Genomic DNA, 17,391 nt, shown 5'->3' with positions numbered 1-17,391 from the left:
CTCAACCCATCTTTGTTCCATCTCTAAACACAACCCGCAGCTCCTCTCCGTTGACAAAACAACTTAACTTCTCATATCCCCTTCATTACCGTTCAGTATTTATCAACAAATCCCAAGCCTTATCCAAAGATCCCCTGCTCCCCAGCTTCCTCAGCTTCAAGCATTTCCCATTCCTCCCAACTAGATTCCGCTAGCTCCCAGCCTTCCTATCATCATCCAAACAACCTCAGCAACGGCAGCATAACCAAATGATCCCAACGTCATCGTCAACCAAACAGTTTTCTGGATTAATCCCAGATCTTCAAGCTCTCATTCTCTTCCGAGATCCTCCCAAACAAGATCAACCAACCAGCCCTCATCCCATTCGAACTGAATCCCCTGTTTCAGCTGTGAAGAGCAAAACTCCCAACAAATGGCAACTAATCAGCCGATTCGTTCACATCCCCTACTCCTAAATCATCTCCTCTTCATCACAAATCAAAACAACCGCTTCCCCCTCCACGGATAAGCTCCCAGCAATCAAATTCCCTTTCAGATTCCCCTGCTTCAGAACAGAATGTTAACAGTCCACCCAACCGAGATGAATCCAATGAGTTCCAGCTTTCCTCCCAACGTTTCTAGATTTATTCCATAGATTATCTTCTGGATATCCTCTTCTGATTCAATCCAACTATCCTTCCGTTCGCAGCTTCCAACATCCATGGGATAAAATTCAATCAAAGCACACCGAGCTTCACGGCATCCCCTGCATCCAATAGATTCAACTCTCATCCCATCGTAATCTGTCTTTGTCCACGTATTCAACCGAACCCAACATCCGCATCTCTCAGCTTCTTCTAAATCCACTGCATCTCAGAAGTTTATCTTTCCAAAAATCAAGCATTTCTTCCTAACGCTCACGTCGCCCGCTGCCGTGAAACAGAAACCGTTCCTCTATCCTTATCGCAACGTGAAACGCGGAAGAAGAGAGAGATGTTGCAGCCTATAAAAACCCAGACGTGCAACCGGGGAAGGCAAGCTTTGGGGGTCGAGTTCCAGGATCTCTTCGGAACAGGGGAGAAGCGGAGTCCCACGGATACAGAGAAGGAAGAGAAGAGTTTTGGTTATTTTGGGAATGACTTCCCATAAGAGTTAAGAAGGAGCCGTTCTCAAGAGAATCGCAAGAGGGAGAGATGGGAGCTCGCTGCTGTGCTGCTGCTACCGTCTCCAATTCCATGCAGGGCTGATCTTCTCACTAGGGTCGGATGCAGCCCTAATAAAGGGCCAAGGGTTTTATATTTTTGATTTCTATTCTTGGAGTTGTATAAACCTTATTTCGTTTCTAATAAATATTTTATTTCATCTCATATTTAATTTCTGTGATTTTAAATGTGAAGTTTATACAACTGTTCTTCATGATCAGTAGGTAAATATAAGATAGTCCATGCTTAGGAAAGATGCGATGTGCTGCCATCTTAGATTAGGGTAGACATTTCATGCCAACTGAAGATGGATTATGCCCAAATTACTTTTGTGAAATTTTATTCAAATGCTTATTAGGCTTGTAGCCAATTTGCATGTTTATCCAAGAATAAATTAAAAATTAATTAATCCTTGTTCCGATGTTAGTGGTGAATTCCTTGCCCTAGGTTCTCCTAAACTGATATCCCTTTTAATTGCATTTTCTTTTATTAAATTGCTTAGTTTAATAGTTGTTGGGGGAAGAACCCCAAGCCATACATTCACGGAGGCGCTCGGCCGAAGAACGCCAGCCGGAAAGTTGCTCGGCCAAAGATCGCCGACCAGAAAGCTGCTCAGCCAAAGGATGCCGACCAGGAAGGCGCTCGACTAGAAGGCGCCGACCAGAGTGCGCGCCAAGAGGTGCCCAACCAAAATAAGCTGCTCGGGTAGAAAGTGCCGACCAAAGACAGCGCCGAGGCGCTCTGCTAGAAGGTGCTCGCCTAAAAGGCGCCGACCAGGAGTACTCAAAGCAGCCCCGCCACAGGGCGCCCCATTGGGCGATCAGCTCGGCTCGGCACCCTTGCCGAGCCGATGCCTTAACCAAATGTTCAACCTCCGCCTAAAGTCCAAGGGACTTGACAACTCCTACGACTTGCGACCTGCCACTATCTTCAAGCCATCAAGGCATAAGATCTCCGCAGGCGTTCGGCACGACCTGCCATTAATGCATGAGACTCCCTCAAGTCTCCGATGCACTCAGGCATTTAATGAACACGGCCCAAGACGATCTCCGGATCACTGAACCGTCAGAGCGCATGGCTCTACCTGACCGCCGGTTCATTCGGTAATAAATGCACTTACCATCCACAGACCCCAGGCCCGCTACGGCCGGCGGTTCAACCACTCCAACAGGTCCGATCGACCGTGACAACTCCCTGATTCCGGTCTGATTCGGCCCTGTTCTCCACTATGCCATAAATGGGCCAAATCGTGCCCAATTATCACAGACAGGGACAAATCCTCCGGTTACCTCCCAGGTAACGTAATCCCCTCCTATAAAAGGGAAGCTGGGAGAACCAAGGGGGGGAGAACAAACAAAAAACGGAAACAGATCCCCGGGACTGAACCCGCCGGGAAGCACAGACACAACTGAGGACATCATCCTCTTCGTCTTCTTTATCTTATCCAAATGTTCTTGCTGTCTTCTCCATATACTCTCTTCCCTGCTCTCTCCACATACTTGCCCCCTCTGACTTAGGCATCGGAGGGCCGGCGCCGGGGAGCCCGGCCACCGGTTTTCCTTGCAGGACTTGCACACCCCCCCCGCAGCGGAGGACGCAGCCGGCCGGCGCACCGCCGTCCGCCCCCTGTAGCAGCGGAGCTCCTCCTTCCCCGGCTTCGCGGCGGCCCCCGGGTCCAATTTCCAGCAACAATAGTCTTCACAAATTCTCTTTTTCAAATATTTTTATTTTTAAAGAAAAAACAACTATACCCCAATCCCTGTGGATCGATACCCGTAATCACTATCCTACTAGATACGTGCTATTGCGTGGTCTTTAAAGTTGACTATCAATTTTTGGCGCCGTTGCCGGGATTGTTAGCATAGTTGTTTTTCTTTTCATAAAAAAAAACTTTCAAAATATATATATATATATATATATATTTAAAATTAAATAAAAATATTTTCTATTTTTGTTATTTCTCTTATCTCTTTTCTCTCCTTTACTAATTTTTGATTTTTATTTGATCAGGAATCGAAGAAAAAATTTGGGACGATCAAAAGGAAACTACTGGAAAAAGAATGCTGTAGAGGTTTGCTCTAAAATAAAAAATTGCTGGAAAAATTCCCTTTGGTAACATCTAAACCTTTCTTATTTAAATTTCCTTGTGTGGTGATTGTTTGATTTTAAATTCAGCAAAAGTGTGAATGCATGCTTGATACACATACACCAATTAATCTGCACATAGTAAGGACAATCACCCCAACAAGATAAGAACTGGATTTCATCACCAGATTCTTGCCCAAATTAGGTGAATCAATTCTCACATAGCTATCACATTAATTAAAATCAATTAGACGTTGGCCTCTAGGGATATTCGAGCTCAATAGGACGAAGATCACCGAAAGTTGCACCAATTTCGCTCTGTGGCTTAGTTGATGTCTAGGCAAGCTTTGTCCCTTTAAGGGAGACAGTTCATCTGTTCGAGGCAAGTGGTTTTTAAGTGGGACCTTTACAACGCATCGTGACCCCCCCACTTACCTGGGAGCTTACCTGGTCAGCTCAGTCATTAGACCGGATTGGAGGCTTAGGTGCCCTCTTCAAACCAGTTAGGAGCTGTCTAGTGATTTTAGAGTGAACTTAAGGAATTGATGTGTTTTTCTTTTTAGTACATGCTTGACTGTATTTGACTAATCAGAGGAGTCTTAGTGTATGCTAGGGTGTCATTCCAAATCTCCCGAATTAATACCTTTTGACCCTGAAATAGAGCGTTCTATTAGGACCCTTCGAGCCGAAATCCGGACCTATAGAACCATAGGATCCACACCACTTGTCGAGATGGCTGAAGAGCAACCCAAACTGTTAAAGGAGTACTTCACTCCTTCCATTTATACCTCTCCATCTTGTATCCGACTACCTGATACCACTGCTGCTATGCAATTTGAAATTAAGTCTAGTGTCATCCAAATGCTTCCCTCTTTTTATGGACTCAATAATGAAGACCCATACAAACATTTAGATGAGTTCCTTGAGATCTGCACTACTGTCAAAATTCAGAACTTCACTGATGATGCTCTGAAACTTAGGCTGTTTCCTTTTTCCCTTAAGGATAGAGCTAAACAATGGCTCCACTCATTAGAAGCCAATTCAATTCTTTCATGGGCTCAAATGCAACATGAATTTCTAAAGAAATATTTTCCCATAGGAAGAACAAACCAATTTAGGCGTGCTATCACGAGCTTCTCCCAATCTGACGGGGAAGAATTTCATGAAACTTGGGAAAAATTTAGAGACTTACTCCGAAAATGCCCGCATCATCAAATACCCAAATGGCAATTAGTGCAATGCTTTTATGACGGACTATCCGAACGAAATCGTCAAATGGTTGATGCTTCTTGTGGGGAAACTTTCATGCTTAAGAGTGAGCATGAGGCATGGCAATTGTTTGAGAACCTTAATGAAAATTCCCTCCACCATGCCTCCTCCGCTCGTCAAGCACCCCCGAGTTCTCAAAGAAAAGGGACCATATATGAAGTTAGCCAGTCCATAGGTCTATCTGACAAAGTAGATGCACTGTCCCGCAAATTGGACCAGCTAATGTCTAGAGAACAGCTTCCAAACTTTCACCAAGCACAAGTATGTACTCTCTGTTCTAGTCCATCTCACACTGTCTTTGAGTGTCCTTCGGCAGCACAATTCCCCGAATTTGTGCAAGAACAAGTAAATGCTGCCCAAACACAATCCCGACCGGGTAATGACCCATTTTCCAATACTTATAACCCGGGGTGGCGCAACCATCCAAACTTCTCCTGGAAGCAACAGACTCCCAATACTTCCCAACCTTATTCCCAAAACTTCCAACCATTTCAGAATGTGCATCCCTACCGTCCCTCGACTCAATTTCAACATGTCCCTCCTTCAGCACCCCAAAAAAACACAGCTTTTGAGGAAAAAGTGTTGAACTCCCTTCAAGGTTTGGAAACCATTACACAATTGGTGCACTCTCACACGCAATCTATCGCCAAGCTAGAATCCCAAATGGGGCAACTAGCTAATGCACTGAATAAAAGAGAGGAAGGCAAGCTTCCAAGCCAACCAGTGAGTAACCCGAGGGCAATACATGGCTCAAGAGACTCAACCGAATGATGTTCACCATGAACAAGCCAATGCCATGACCACCTTAAGAAGCGGACGCATAGTAGATAATAAGGTTGGAGAAAAAGAACATAAAGAAAATGAAGATAAGAATATGACTGTGCCTAAAGAGAACGCGAACTCGTCTGTGTCGCCATCTAGTCCAGTATCGACCACACCGTTTACACTGAAGGCTCCTTTCCCCCAGTGTCTGAATACACCTTCTGCCTTTGGCAAGAAAGGAACTTCGTTGGAAGAAATAATGGAGGTATTCAAACAAGTCAAAATCAACCTCCCTCTCCTTGATACTATAAAACAAATTCCATCTTATGCCAAATTTCTTAAAGACCTTTGTACACAGAAACGAAAATCTAGGACACATGTGCCTAAAAAGGTCTTCCTGACTGAACAAGTGAGCTCCATCCTTCAGCACAAAACCCCTCCTAAGTTCAAAGATCCTGGAGCCCCTACCATCTCTTGTGTGGTGGGAGACAATCCTATTGATCGAGCATTATTAGATCTAGGGGCGAGTGTTAACCTCCTTCCTTATTCAGTCTACGAAAAGTTCGGATTAGGTGAATTGAAGCCTACCTCGGTGTCCCTACAGTTGGCTGATCGATCTGTTAAAATACCACGAGGAACAATTGAAGATGTCCTAGTCAAGGTCGACAAATTTTATTTCCCAGTCGATTTCATCGTTCTTGATATGGAACCTGTGCCCAATCTCAAGAAACAGATCCCCATGATTCTTGGTCGTCCCTTTCTAGCTACAGCCAATGCATGTATTAACTGTAGAACGGGGGTGATGGATATATCCTTTGGGAACATGAGAGAATAAAAAAATAAGAGGAGAGAGAAGAGTTTTGTTATTTTGGGAATATTTCAAAGAAAGAAATCATGAAGGAAGAGATGGGAGCCTGCTGCTGTGCTGCTGCTGCCGTCTCCAACTCCATGCAGGGCTGATCTCTTCTCCAGGGCTGGATGCAGCCCTAACAAAGGGCCAAGGGTTTTTATATTTTTAATTTCTATTCTTGGAGTTGTATAAACCTTATTTTGCTTCTAATGAATATTTTATTTCATCTCATATTTAATTTCTGTGATTTTAAATATGAAGTTTATACAACTGCTCTTCATGATCATTGACGTAAAAATAAGATAGTTCATGCTTAAGGAAGATGCGATGTGCTACCACCTTAGATTAGGGTAGACATTTCATGCTAAACTAAAGATGGATTATGCCTAAATTACTTCTGTGAAATTTTATTCGAATGCTTATTAGGCTTGTAGCCAATTTGCATGTTAATCCAAGAATAAATTAAAATATAAATAATCCTTGTTCCGATGTTAGTGGTGAATTCCTTGCCCTAAGTTTCCCCCAAACTGATATCTTTTTAATTGCATTTTGCTTTATTAAAATTCCTTAGTTTAATTTTCTTCACCAACTCTTCCTTTTTAAATATTTTATTTTTTTAAAAGAAAAACAACTATACCCCAATCCCTGTGGATCGATACCCGTAATCACTATCCTATCAGATACGTGCTATTGCGTGGTCTTTAAAGTTGACTATCAATTTTTGGCGCCGCGAGCACCGCCGGCACGGGCACGGCCGTGGACGCCGCGAGCTCGGCCGTAGGGGAGGAGAAGGGAGATGAGGAGGTGTAGGAAGGGCGTTGACGAGCCTTCCCCTTTTCAATGAGGAGCTCGGCCCGTTGATAGCCCTATCCCCTCAATGTAGGAGGGTTCAGTCGGCTCGCTTGTTGCCTCCCCCACCGGGGGCAGCGGGGGCGGAGAAGGGAGATGAGGAGGTGTAGGAAGGGACAAAGGGTACCAGAGGCGGGTGCAGAGGTGGAGGGGAGGGTGTTGTCGTCGTCCTCGTCCTCGGAGAGCTGGGATCGAGATTTGGGCGTACAACGTCGTCGTCCTCGTCGGAGGAGGAGAAGGCGGGGAGGGGGGCATCGGCTTCGGGCTTGGGGGTGAGGAGAACGGAGTTGTGGGTGGGGGTGGAGCCGTGGAGCGGTGGAGATGGGGTTGGCCGGTTGGGAATGTTCTGGAGAAACCGAGAAGAAAGGGGATTTAAATAGATTAACGGATTTGTTTGGTTAACGGGTTGGTTCGGGTTAACGGGTTGAGTCCGAATCCGAACCAATCTAATTCGATTTAAAGAAATAAAATGAATTTGGGTTAGTCCGAGTTGGGTCTGATCTAAATCCAACTGGGTTCAATCATATTGGAATTTAAATTGATTAAGCCAAATAAAATTTAATTGGGTTGAATCCAAATTTAATTGGGATTCAATTAAATTGGTAATTGGACTGAACCCTAATTTGGGCTCGTGAGCTGCTCGGGCTCGAATTTAAACGAGCCTCATTTTGGGCTCGGGCTCGTGCTCGTTTGACTAACGAGCCGAGCCCAAGCAGCTCGGTCCGTTGACAGCCCTACTGGCAGCTGACTACCAGTACTGCTAGCTTTTTTGTCTAACCGCTTCCAAGTTTTACGGTCCACAATTTATAGTGTTCATCAGGCTCATTGTATGATTGTCCATAGGTCTTTTCCTTGGTGTCGAAAGCTGATCCTCCTCCCAACGGTCACCGTGATGATGGTGGATGTAGTGTTTTTTTTTTTTTTCACTTTTTTTTTTCCTTAAGCGCGAAGCTACTGAGGCGCCTTGAAGGTGGTTGAGAAGCCTGGGCTCTTGTTTTTGACGTGGTGTTTTCTATTCTTTCGTGAACCTTTCGGATAGCCAACACGTAGCAACAATCACGTTCCCGTGCAAACAAAGATCAGAACTGAAAATGCCATATAGCCTAATTTACAGTTCTCGTGAAAACTACATTTTCGCTCTTTTTTTTTGTAATTTATCTTTTTTTTTTTGTTTTATTTATGGGCTTGGGTCTTAACATGGATTTGGTAAAACAAGATAAATTTAGTCTTTGGTGGCTGAACAAACCATGATTGTATCTGGCGAGATTTTGATTTCTGTACTTTTGTTGCCTATTGTTAATGCAGTAATGAAGCAAGCAAATTTGCCCCAGGTACATTGGTCATAATGAAATATTCTCATAATACTAAACATGAGGAGTAGCTTAGGACTTATTTGTTTCATAGGAAAAATTTTTTTCACCGAAATATTTTTTTTTCTTCTTCTGAAAAGCATATGCTTGCATATATAATGCATGAGAAAATAATTTTTGCATATTTGGTTTACTATAGAAAAGTGATAAATTTTAACTCTCTCAGAAAAGTTGTATAAAATAACTATTATGCTTTTAATAAAGAAAAAAACTTATTTCATGCTATTTAAAAAATTAAAGGTATGTTTAGAAAAGTAAATTATCCTAATTCTAAGTTGAATATGGAAGTTGGACTTTTTCATATCCCATATAGATTTTGCTTTTTTATGAAATATGAAAATTTTATTTCTACAAGAATGCTTCTTTTTTTTTTATCTTTTTTCTTTGAAAACTCTAATCAAATTAGCATAATATCTTTCTCCATTTCTCTATTAACAATACTTTTCTCTCGTCTCTTTCCAAGGACCAAACGAATCCTTATTCTAATAAAGTATGGATGCATGCGACCTTCTTACCAGATTCCCTAATAGAGACCTCAAGCTAAATTATTTCGTGATGCAGACCTTGACAGGTAGAGCTCCGTCTACATACATTAAAGATTACAACGAGGTCTCTCTACTTCCAATTGTTGGCTCTTTTAAGTAGTCTCGGATTTGCATCAACAACCACAAGTCTCTCACATTGCATTCTAGCCAGCAGCTGTTAGCTGGCTGGCTCCCATCTTTTACATTGCATATGTTACTAATATCACCAAGAAGGTAAAAAAAAAGAAAAAAAAGTAAAATAAAAACAGATAACATCCATTGGCCATAAACCCATAGAATTTAACCAGGTCAAATGTAGAGGGCTGGTGCTAGGCGCGGACTAACCATTGCCCTCAGAGGCACAGCCTTTGGAAGTGCAAGGCCAGGGGCCTCATCCATGTTGAACTCCTCCCCTTCAGGGAGCTTCCAATCAAATAAGTGCACCAAAGTCCCAAGAATGTAATGCACCATGACCAACCCTGCCTGCTTGCCAGCGCAAATCCTTCTCCCTGCACCGAACGGTATCAGCTCGAAGTCATTGCCTAGTGGCTCGATCTTTGCACCCTTGCCACTTAGAAACCTCTCAGGATCGAACTCCAGTGGATTCTCCCACACATTTGGGTCCCTCCCAATAGCCCATATGTTGACGAGGAGCCTAGTGTTCTCTGGGATGTAGTAACCATCAACCTCGCAAGCTTCGAACGAGAAGTGGGGGAGGCCAAGTGGTGTTGAAGGGTGCTTTCGAAATGCTTCCTTGCAAATTGCTCGTAGGTATGGGAGTTTTGGTACGTCGGATTCTTCGAGCCTCCGATCTCTGCCGACGACTTCGTCGATCTCGGACTGCGCACGCTTGAGGATGCTTGGATTCTTCAGCATTTCAGTAAGCGCCCACTCAATTATGATGGAGGATGTGTCAGTGCCAGCAGTGAACATATCCTGCAAGAGGAATGAAAAAACTAGTTGATATATAAAATCCAATCAACTCTCACAAAATAATGACCATAATGTAAATAATATATAGCTTAGTCACCAGAAATTATATAAGGAGTAAATTGGGTCAAAGATACTGAACTCTGAGTCCCCATTGATATTCTTATATTTATAAGGATATGTTAGTCCAAAATATATATGCAACCATGACCTATGAATCATGGTTCTGTCAATAGTGCAGTCATTTTGCTGTTATTACTCTACCTATTACTCAGTTTTTTTCAGCCGTAAACTTTCGATATTTGCCAACTAAATGATCATCATGGACTCAAATCGGGTTAGGTCTATATCGCCGTCCACTAGATTCATATATAGTCTCTTAGATGTCATAGAATAATATTAATTTTCAATTATTATTATTATTATGAAGTTTAGGAGGGATCGATAGATGCAAAAGCTAGATGAACCACTTTATTAGGATGAAAGTTGGACTAGAATCTAGATCACTGGAAGCCAAACTTCCAGTGACTTTATTTCGAATATCAGAGAACAAGTCGATCGCAGTTAATGAGTAGGAAAGACCTATGAGTTTGGACGCACTTGTATCATCATTCAGCTACAGAACACGTCCAATAGAGGACACAATTAAACTTGCCTCTAATTACGTACCTAATCTGACCTAATCCATAGATTAAGGACGTGCCGCCTGCGTTTTAGGTCAAGCGGCCATCCACCTACCGGATTGACGGGATATTTTATTCGTGGTGGTTTCACGTCGTGGTTCCAGGGGCCTTCTTGGCTTCTTATTAGGTCCCAAGCCGCCATCCAAGAAAAAGCTTTATTTTTTTAAGGGCTCATATCATAAAATATCCTGCTGGGTGACAGCGACCAACTTGTACTCCAAATTTTTTCATAAAAATAAAGGATAGAGAAATCTTAATTTGAAAAATAATTAAGTTTCACCTACCGAATTGATGGGATATTTTATTCATGATGGTTTCACGTCACAGCTAATTATAATTTCATATTCTCATAGAGATTTAGATCTTCCTATAAATAGATAGACTCATGAAAAAAAATTATTGCTTCGGTTTCAAAATTGATGAATAAGAGAGATCCTATAATACCCATGCGAAAAAAAAGATGAATAGGTAGGGCTAAGCCGATGGCTAAGCTGGTTACGATAATGGACAAGTATAAAAACAAAATTAACTAGATAGATGCCAAAAAAATGTAGAAGAAAAAATATCTAACAGTGAAGGAACCAATTTTCAAATCCCTTTGATTGAATATCTAATTCCCACTCTTTGACTTCAGTATCTACTTAATATTTAATCCACGCAGAACAGATATAATTGAATACGATAGCATGTTTAAGTCTGTGGAAAACAGGCATAAGCATGTTAAAACACCAAATAACATAAAATGCTAAACATGCAAGGATTAGACATAAAATTATGAGAGTCGACCATGAACTGCATGCTAAACGTTGCTTGTGAAATTAACTGGCCATCATTTTATCCACTGATCTTAATATTTAATACTTAAAAGCTATAACAAGGAATTAGAAAAGAGATGAATGCCCTGCACTCAAAGCAGTACCCCCTGTTGACATCCTGACCAAGATAAAAAAAAAAAAAACATATCCAGTGTCCTACTTCTCTTTTGCAAGCAGACCATAAAGATATCATTCCGACGAAATCTTTGATGCTCCAAAAGCATTGTGCAGTAAAGAGCTAAGGGCTCGTTTGGTTTGCAGAAAGCATTTTTTCTTCTAAGAATATAATTCTTGGTACGTAAGCATGTTCATGAAAGAAAAATGTCTGAAAAAGTACTTTTGATATGTTTGGTTGACAATGGAAAAGTGACAGATTTTCAAAATGGTTATGTCTGGTTGATCATCCACTTTTTTGGAAAAGTTATGTGTAATTTCTATTATACCCTTAATAAAAATTAGGTTTTTAATGTCTCTTTAATGTTGAAGGGTTTTTTTGGAAAAAATAAATAATTCTCGGCTCACGAAAAAGTAACTTTCTCATGTTTTTTATGAGAAAAATTTTCTCATGAAACGTGAGGATTATATTCTGATAGAGATACAACTTTTTCGTTGAAAACTCCAATCAAATAAGAGCCATCTCATTACTTTTTTATTGACCATAATTTTTTCGTTCTTTTTTCGCAAATCAAACCAGCCCAAAGAGTTGAAAGAGAGCTTACAAATATAAGTCCCTTGACGTTGACATCGGAGATCGTCTCCCCGACGGCCGCATCGTCTCTATTCGCCATGATCAGATCCACAACGTCCGGCCTCCCCTCCCTCTCTTTCGCCGACGCTGCATGCTCTTCCAACAGCTTGGTGACCATCGTGTCGAACCTTTCATGCAGTCGCCTCATCTTCTTTTGTATCCCTTGGAGGTCCATCCACGCCACCGCCGGCACGAAATCTCCGATGTTGAACAGCCCTCCCCCGGTCAGCAGATCCACCACCATGTCCCTGAACTCATTCGAATCCCGGCCCTGCGAGTCGAACACTCGCTGGCTTAGCATCACCTGCCCTATAACGTTGGCCATGGCGCAGATCAGCAACTCGGAGAGCACGATGGGTTGCGACTTCTGGCTGGAATCGTGCATGGTGCGTAGAAGATGGCCGACTTCAGCTCGCCGGACGGGGGACCAGCTGGAAAAGGCCTTGCCGCCGAGCATGTGGAGGCTGCAGAGCTTTCGTAGGAGCTTCCAGCGAGAGCCGTGGTCGGCGAAGACGAGTGTCTGTTTGTTGTAGGTGATGTCCTTGACGCTGATGACGGAGGGGCGGTTGGCGAACTGGACGTCGAGGGTCTTGAGGAATGTGCGGGCGGCGTCGGGGGTGGAAGCCACGACGATGCCGGAGGTGCCCATTTTGAGGTACATGATGGGGCCATAGCGCTTGGCGAGGCCGGCGAGGGCCGAGTGCGGTGCAGGGCCGATGAAGGGGAGTGCGCCGAGCACGGGGAAGCCGGTCGGGCCCGGTGGAAGGCGGCGGGTGGATCGGAGCCTGCGGCGGAGGAGGAGGTGGAGGGAGAGGCAGAGGATGGCGCAGGTAAGGAGAAAGGGGTCAATTACCATGGTGTTAGGGTTTGTATCCTTCTCTCCCTACCTAAGAGAGGCAAGGATACCGAAGTATAAATAGAGAGAAGCTTGAATGAGTGAAGATAGGAGCTTGGCAACTACTAGTTTTAACTAAAGGTTGTGGCCAGGGAGGGAGACCCCACAAATAACTAGGTGCTACGGTCGTCGTTGACCTGGATTTGGTATGATGGGCCCATCCATATATGCGAAGAGGCCAACCTATATACCTCTGGGAGGGACGATACCACGGGCCGAGAGTGTTTTAACTCATTCAAAGATTGGAACCGGAGTCATGCATCCTAAAGTTCATCATGCGTTGCATCGTGATCAAACCTGAAGTTCTTTGAAGGGTTCAGATTTATTTATCAATAGGAAGGGGGAGGAAATATATTGTTTGGGAGTGCATGCAGTTTTGCATGGAAGCTATCGACATGATCACGCCATCCCTACGTAGACTAAGCGGACTCCTCTTGGTTGTTGTGGAGTCGTTTCATGTGGGGTTGCTTTGTATCGCTAAAGTAAACGGTGTTGATTGATGAACAATAGGATTAGGTTTGGAGGGGAAATATATTTTTATTTGGAGAAAAGGTACTGCATGAACCGACCTTGAAAAGAAGGAAAAAAATTAAGAAGAAAAAGAAAAATTACCCTTCTCCTTTGGGCGATTATTTTATAAAACTATAAAGCTTGATATATATGGAAGTCATTTTCTAATAAACTAAACTATGGCTGATTAAATCGTTGGCTTTCTAGATGGAGCAAATCGATCAATGAGTTTTGGTCTTATGAGAAGATCGATAGACTTCAACTTTGCCACGGTAAAGGACTTTAGAATTTTTAATAAGACATGAACAATTCAGAGAAAGAAAGCTAAAAGGAAGCAATAATTTGTAAATAAATAAATAAACAGTAGCAAAGAGATTGGTTATATAGAAATTTAATTGAGTACGTACAAACCTTGTTCAAGTATTGGGATAATTAAGTATCTCCCTCTTACTGGTGACTACCTATATGAATAACTTCCTCTTATTCTAATAACTTCTTTTAGAAAAATTCCAGTAATTAGCTATCCATATATGGCCTCTTATATAAGCGGCCGGTGGCCATATATACTTTCTTCAAGTTTATGGACAAATGGTTAAACCAATCTTAATTGACTTTACATTTTTAACCATGTGCTATAGTTGGTTGATAATCGATTAATTTTTGGGCGTAAACATTAGCCCCATAATTTTAGAAAATTTATCGTGTCGGGATAAATGGACATAGATATTAGTCCGATGCAAAAATTTATATTTATATTTATTTTAAATAGATATGAATACAAATTAGATACTGAAAGTATGAATCTAAATATAAATGTAAGTCGGATAATAAAATTCTATGACTATATAATTAAGGATATTACTAAGTGGATAGTAAATCAAGTTACTAGCATATCAATGTGGTTGTATATTTTCTGCTCTACAAAATTAAATATGGTTACAAATAGAATCAGATATTTGGACATAGATCTGATAGTTGTCTATTAGTATGCATATCTTTTTTTTGATGGATATAGATATTAATCAGATGCTCAAATTTTAATCTACATTAGGATATGAAAATGAATTTGAACGAACATTATTTGGTCTATTTTTATCTCTAGTTTCTTTTCAAATATTATCTTTCTTGCAGATAGAGTGCATGTTTAAAGTTTTTCGAACATTTGGCCCTTAAACCTAGTCATCGGCACATACTCTAGCATATAAATGTCTGCCGAACGCTCGGCAAATATATCATTCAATACTAAAAATACGTGCATCTTGTCTAGTTGGAGAAAATATGTTCAACTAATGAAGATTTGACCTTACCATGCTAATTGCCAACAATCTCTACAAACAATGCCTACATGCTCGCATGGTTGCATATGATCGGCAAGAATCACGGAAGTAATGGCATGAAAAGAGCAGTTTGTTGCTGCAAATAGAGTGCGGTCTCATCTGCATCTGAACAAGGTAAGTAAAGTTTTCTTCCTATGCATATACTTTTCACAAACTTATAGCTGGAAAAATATATTATTTTTGCAAAATTCCCTGTGGACAACAAGATTTTATAATTTTTCTAAAAAATTTTATCTTTATTTTTTTTTGTGCCATAAGCCATTTTGGATGAATTCTTGTAACTTGGGTTACACATAATCTATGTTCCACATGAGAAAATGCTTGTAGACATCCTAAACAACTTAGTATTAAATAAAACTGCCTCCAATCTCGCGACATTGGAGTGTTCAAATCATACCAAATTCTTTGGTGAAAAGTAGCTTTCAACTTGTTAACTTCAATTTTGTTTTTTTTTAAAAAAACTTCGAACCTTTCCACGCGATATTTTGCCTTCCTTGACCTTCTTATTGAAGTTGTTCTTACGGCATCCTGATGGCACGTCTCTTCAGAGCATGCAACAACGATGCACGACGGAAAGATAATAAAAAATTAAATACAATTTTATATAATAATAAAATAAATATTTTTTAAAGAATAAAATAAAAAATAAATTATAAGCAGCATATATTTAATAATTATTGACTATCTTAGTTCCAGCATTAAGATTCTTAATAGATTGAAGTTTCTTAACAGTATATATATACTCAGGATTTTAAAAAGAGCTGGTTGTTAAGTTAGGAATTCGTTTCTTTTTTTTTGGTCTCATCAATTAATCATGGGATGGTTTAGGTAAGGGCTTTATAGGAAGAGTCGGCTGTTAAGGAATTTAATAACCTTTTTACTCTCCTTTTTGAAGAGCTCAAGTTACATTGAACTTTAACAAAATCCATTTGTGGAGAAGGTGGATTAAGTAGCAGATTCTTTGTAATCGATTTAAAATGTCGCAGCTAGAGTCCATGGCAAATAACATAATCCCAACATCTGTACCTGCAAACTAACTGGACTTAGCTGTTTTCACATAAATTTTCTTAGCAATTTGATTCAACTTCTTACAGAATAGTAGCATACGGTCGCATGGCCTCCCTAAGGATTTTTCTTTGATTTTCTTGGAGTTTTCTCCAATCTTTCCTGCCCAAGAAAAAGTAATTATTTTTGTAATAAATAATATTCGCATGATAATTAAATTATATATACTTCAATGTACTAACATTCATATATCTTCGTATGAAGTTGCACGTGGTTTAGAATAGAAAAAGATCATGATTTTTTAAGCTTACATAGTAAATTCTTATTTTGCAGCTTTCGACTATTATTAAAACAAATCTATTTTGTCAAAGCTTCTACGATAATAACAAAAAAAAATGCATGAGTGACATCCATAGTCTGTTAGGTGAGTGTGCTTCTCATCGGGCTCATCATTTTGAAAATTTTATTTCGAATATATGTATATATTTTAAAAAAAATTGGTGGACTCTAATTGGATCGATAGGATTTTCCATTAACAAATTTAGCAATCAATATAATTAGATATAATAGATTTAGATAACAGATATAAATAACGTTTCGTTAACTTAACAGAAATAGGGCATTCCGCTAATAGATCTACATATATTTCTAGTATACTTAAATAACTCTAACGTATATAGACATATTTAACAGATTAAAGAGCTCTAAGATATCTAGATAATTTTTAATCTTAATTTTTTAATATTGTGAATAATTCTTTTACAAATGTTTTTCTATTTTTTCTGAATTTTGAAGAGAAGTTGAATTTTCTCCCTTTCCGTTTAAATAGGTGTGGAGAATGGATGGAAGCCAATGGCATATTATATATTCTATAGGAGGTCTTGGGAGTAGGCGAACGTCCCGACTCCTTGAAGAAAGTTTTGAGGAACAAATTGTTTTTTTTTTAATAAATCAAATCGTAAATAAATATTTGAAGGTAACCGCATCATTCTCATATTAATATCTCTGATGGTTGTCAAAATTTTATAAGGATAAATGGGATAATGGAATAAGTATGGAGTCACAGGTCCTAACGGGCCACGCTCTCATCCTACCCGGCCTGAGCTCTCTTTTATTATTATTTTCATAAATTTATACTAAAAATCTAACATCAGACTATAATTACGTAATTCAGTGGCATAGATCAGAATGCACAAAGTGCCAAATACTACTATTCTTAAATATCAGTAGCTCGATGTCCAAATACAACCATTCTAGTCACTGGTGGTTTTTTGTCAAAACCAGTTTATCAGATTACAAGTCGACAGGGCTAACAAATAATCCCTATTGGTGAAAACAGATCACAATCATGGTATGAATACATACATATAAAATAAATTTCATAATTTATTTAATTATAATTTTTAAATTTTATAGCATAATACATAACATATTTTAAAATAATTACTACTGTAACAGTAACATGTCTAACCTATTTAACCATGTACAAAATAGATATTATAATTAAATTTGATTATTATTTTATCCAAAATTCAAAAAACACACTTTAAAGCATTAGATTACTTATTTTTTCTCGCT

The 17,391-nt window shown here is 40.1% G+C and overlaps 1 protein-coding gene across 1 annotated transcript; it reads right to left on the bottom strand.

The window, feature by feature from the left end:
• Positions 1-9,018: 9,018 nt before the first annotated feature.
• On the bottom strand, positions 9,019-13,156 carry LOC103706219 (flavonoid 3',5'-hydroxylase 1-like). Its single transcript, XM_008790263.4, has 2 exons — positions 12,038-13,156; positions 9,019-9,826 (listed from the first exon to the last, which is right to left on the bottom strand). The coding sequence occupies exons 1-2, from the start codon at positions 12,920-12,922 to the stop codon at positions 9,200-9,202; spliced, it is 1,512 nt and encodes a 503-aa protein (XP_008788485.3). The 5' UTR covers positions 12,923-13,156; the 3' UTR covers positions 9,019-9,199.
• Between the last annotated feature and the right edge of the window lie 4,235 nt (positions 13,157-17,391).

This window comes from Phoenix dactylifera, chromosome 8, assembly GCF_051530095.1.
Source record: "Phoenix dactylifera cultivar Ajwa chromosome 8, Ajwa_hap1_PhDact_Kaust_v1.1, whole genome shotgun sequence".
In the NCBI taxonomy this organism is placed as follows: domain Eukaryota; kingdom Viridiplantae; phylum Streptophyta; class Magnoliopsida; order Arecales; family Arecaceae; genus Phoenix; species Phoenix dactylifera.
This window is presented reverse-complemented; position numbering and strand designations above follow the sequence as displayed.

Coding starts and splice junctions, on each gene's coding strand:
- LOC103706219 (XM_008790263.4), bottom strand. CDS start 12,922: ATGGTAATTGACCCCTTTCTCCTTACCTGCGCCATCCTCTGCCTCTCC. Junction 9,827..12,037: donor ACGTCAAGGGACTTATATTT/GTAAGCTCTCTT, acceptor TTCCTCTTGCAG/GATATGTTCACTGCTGGCAC.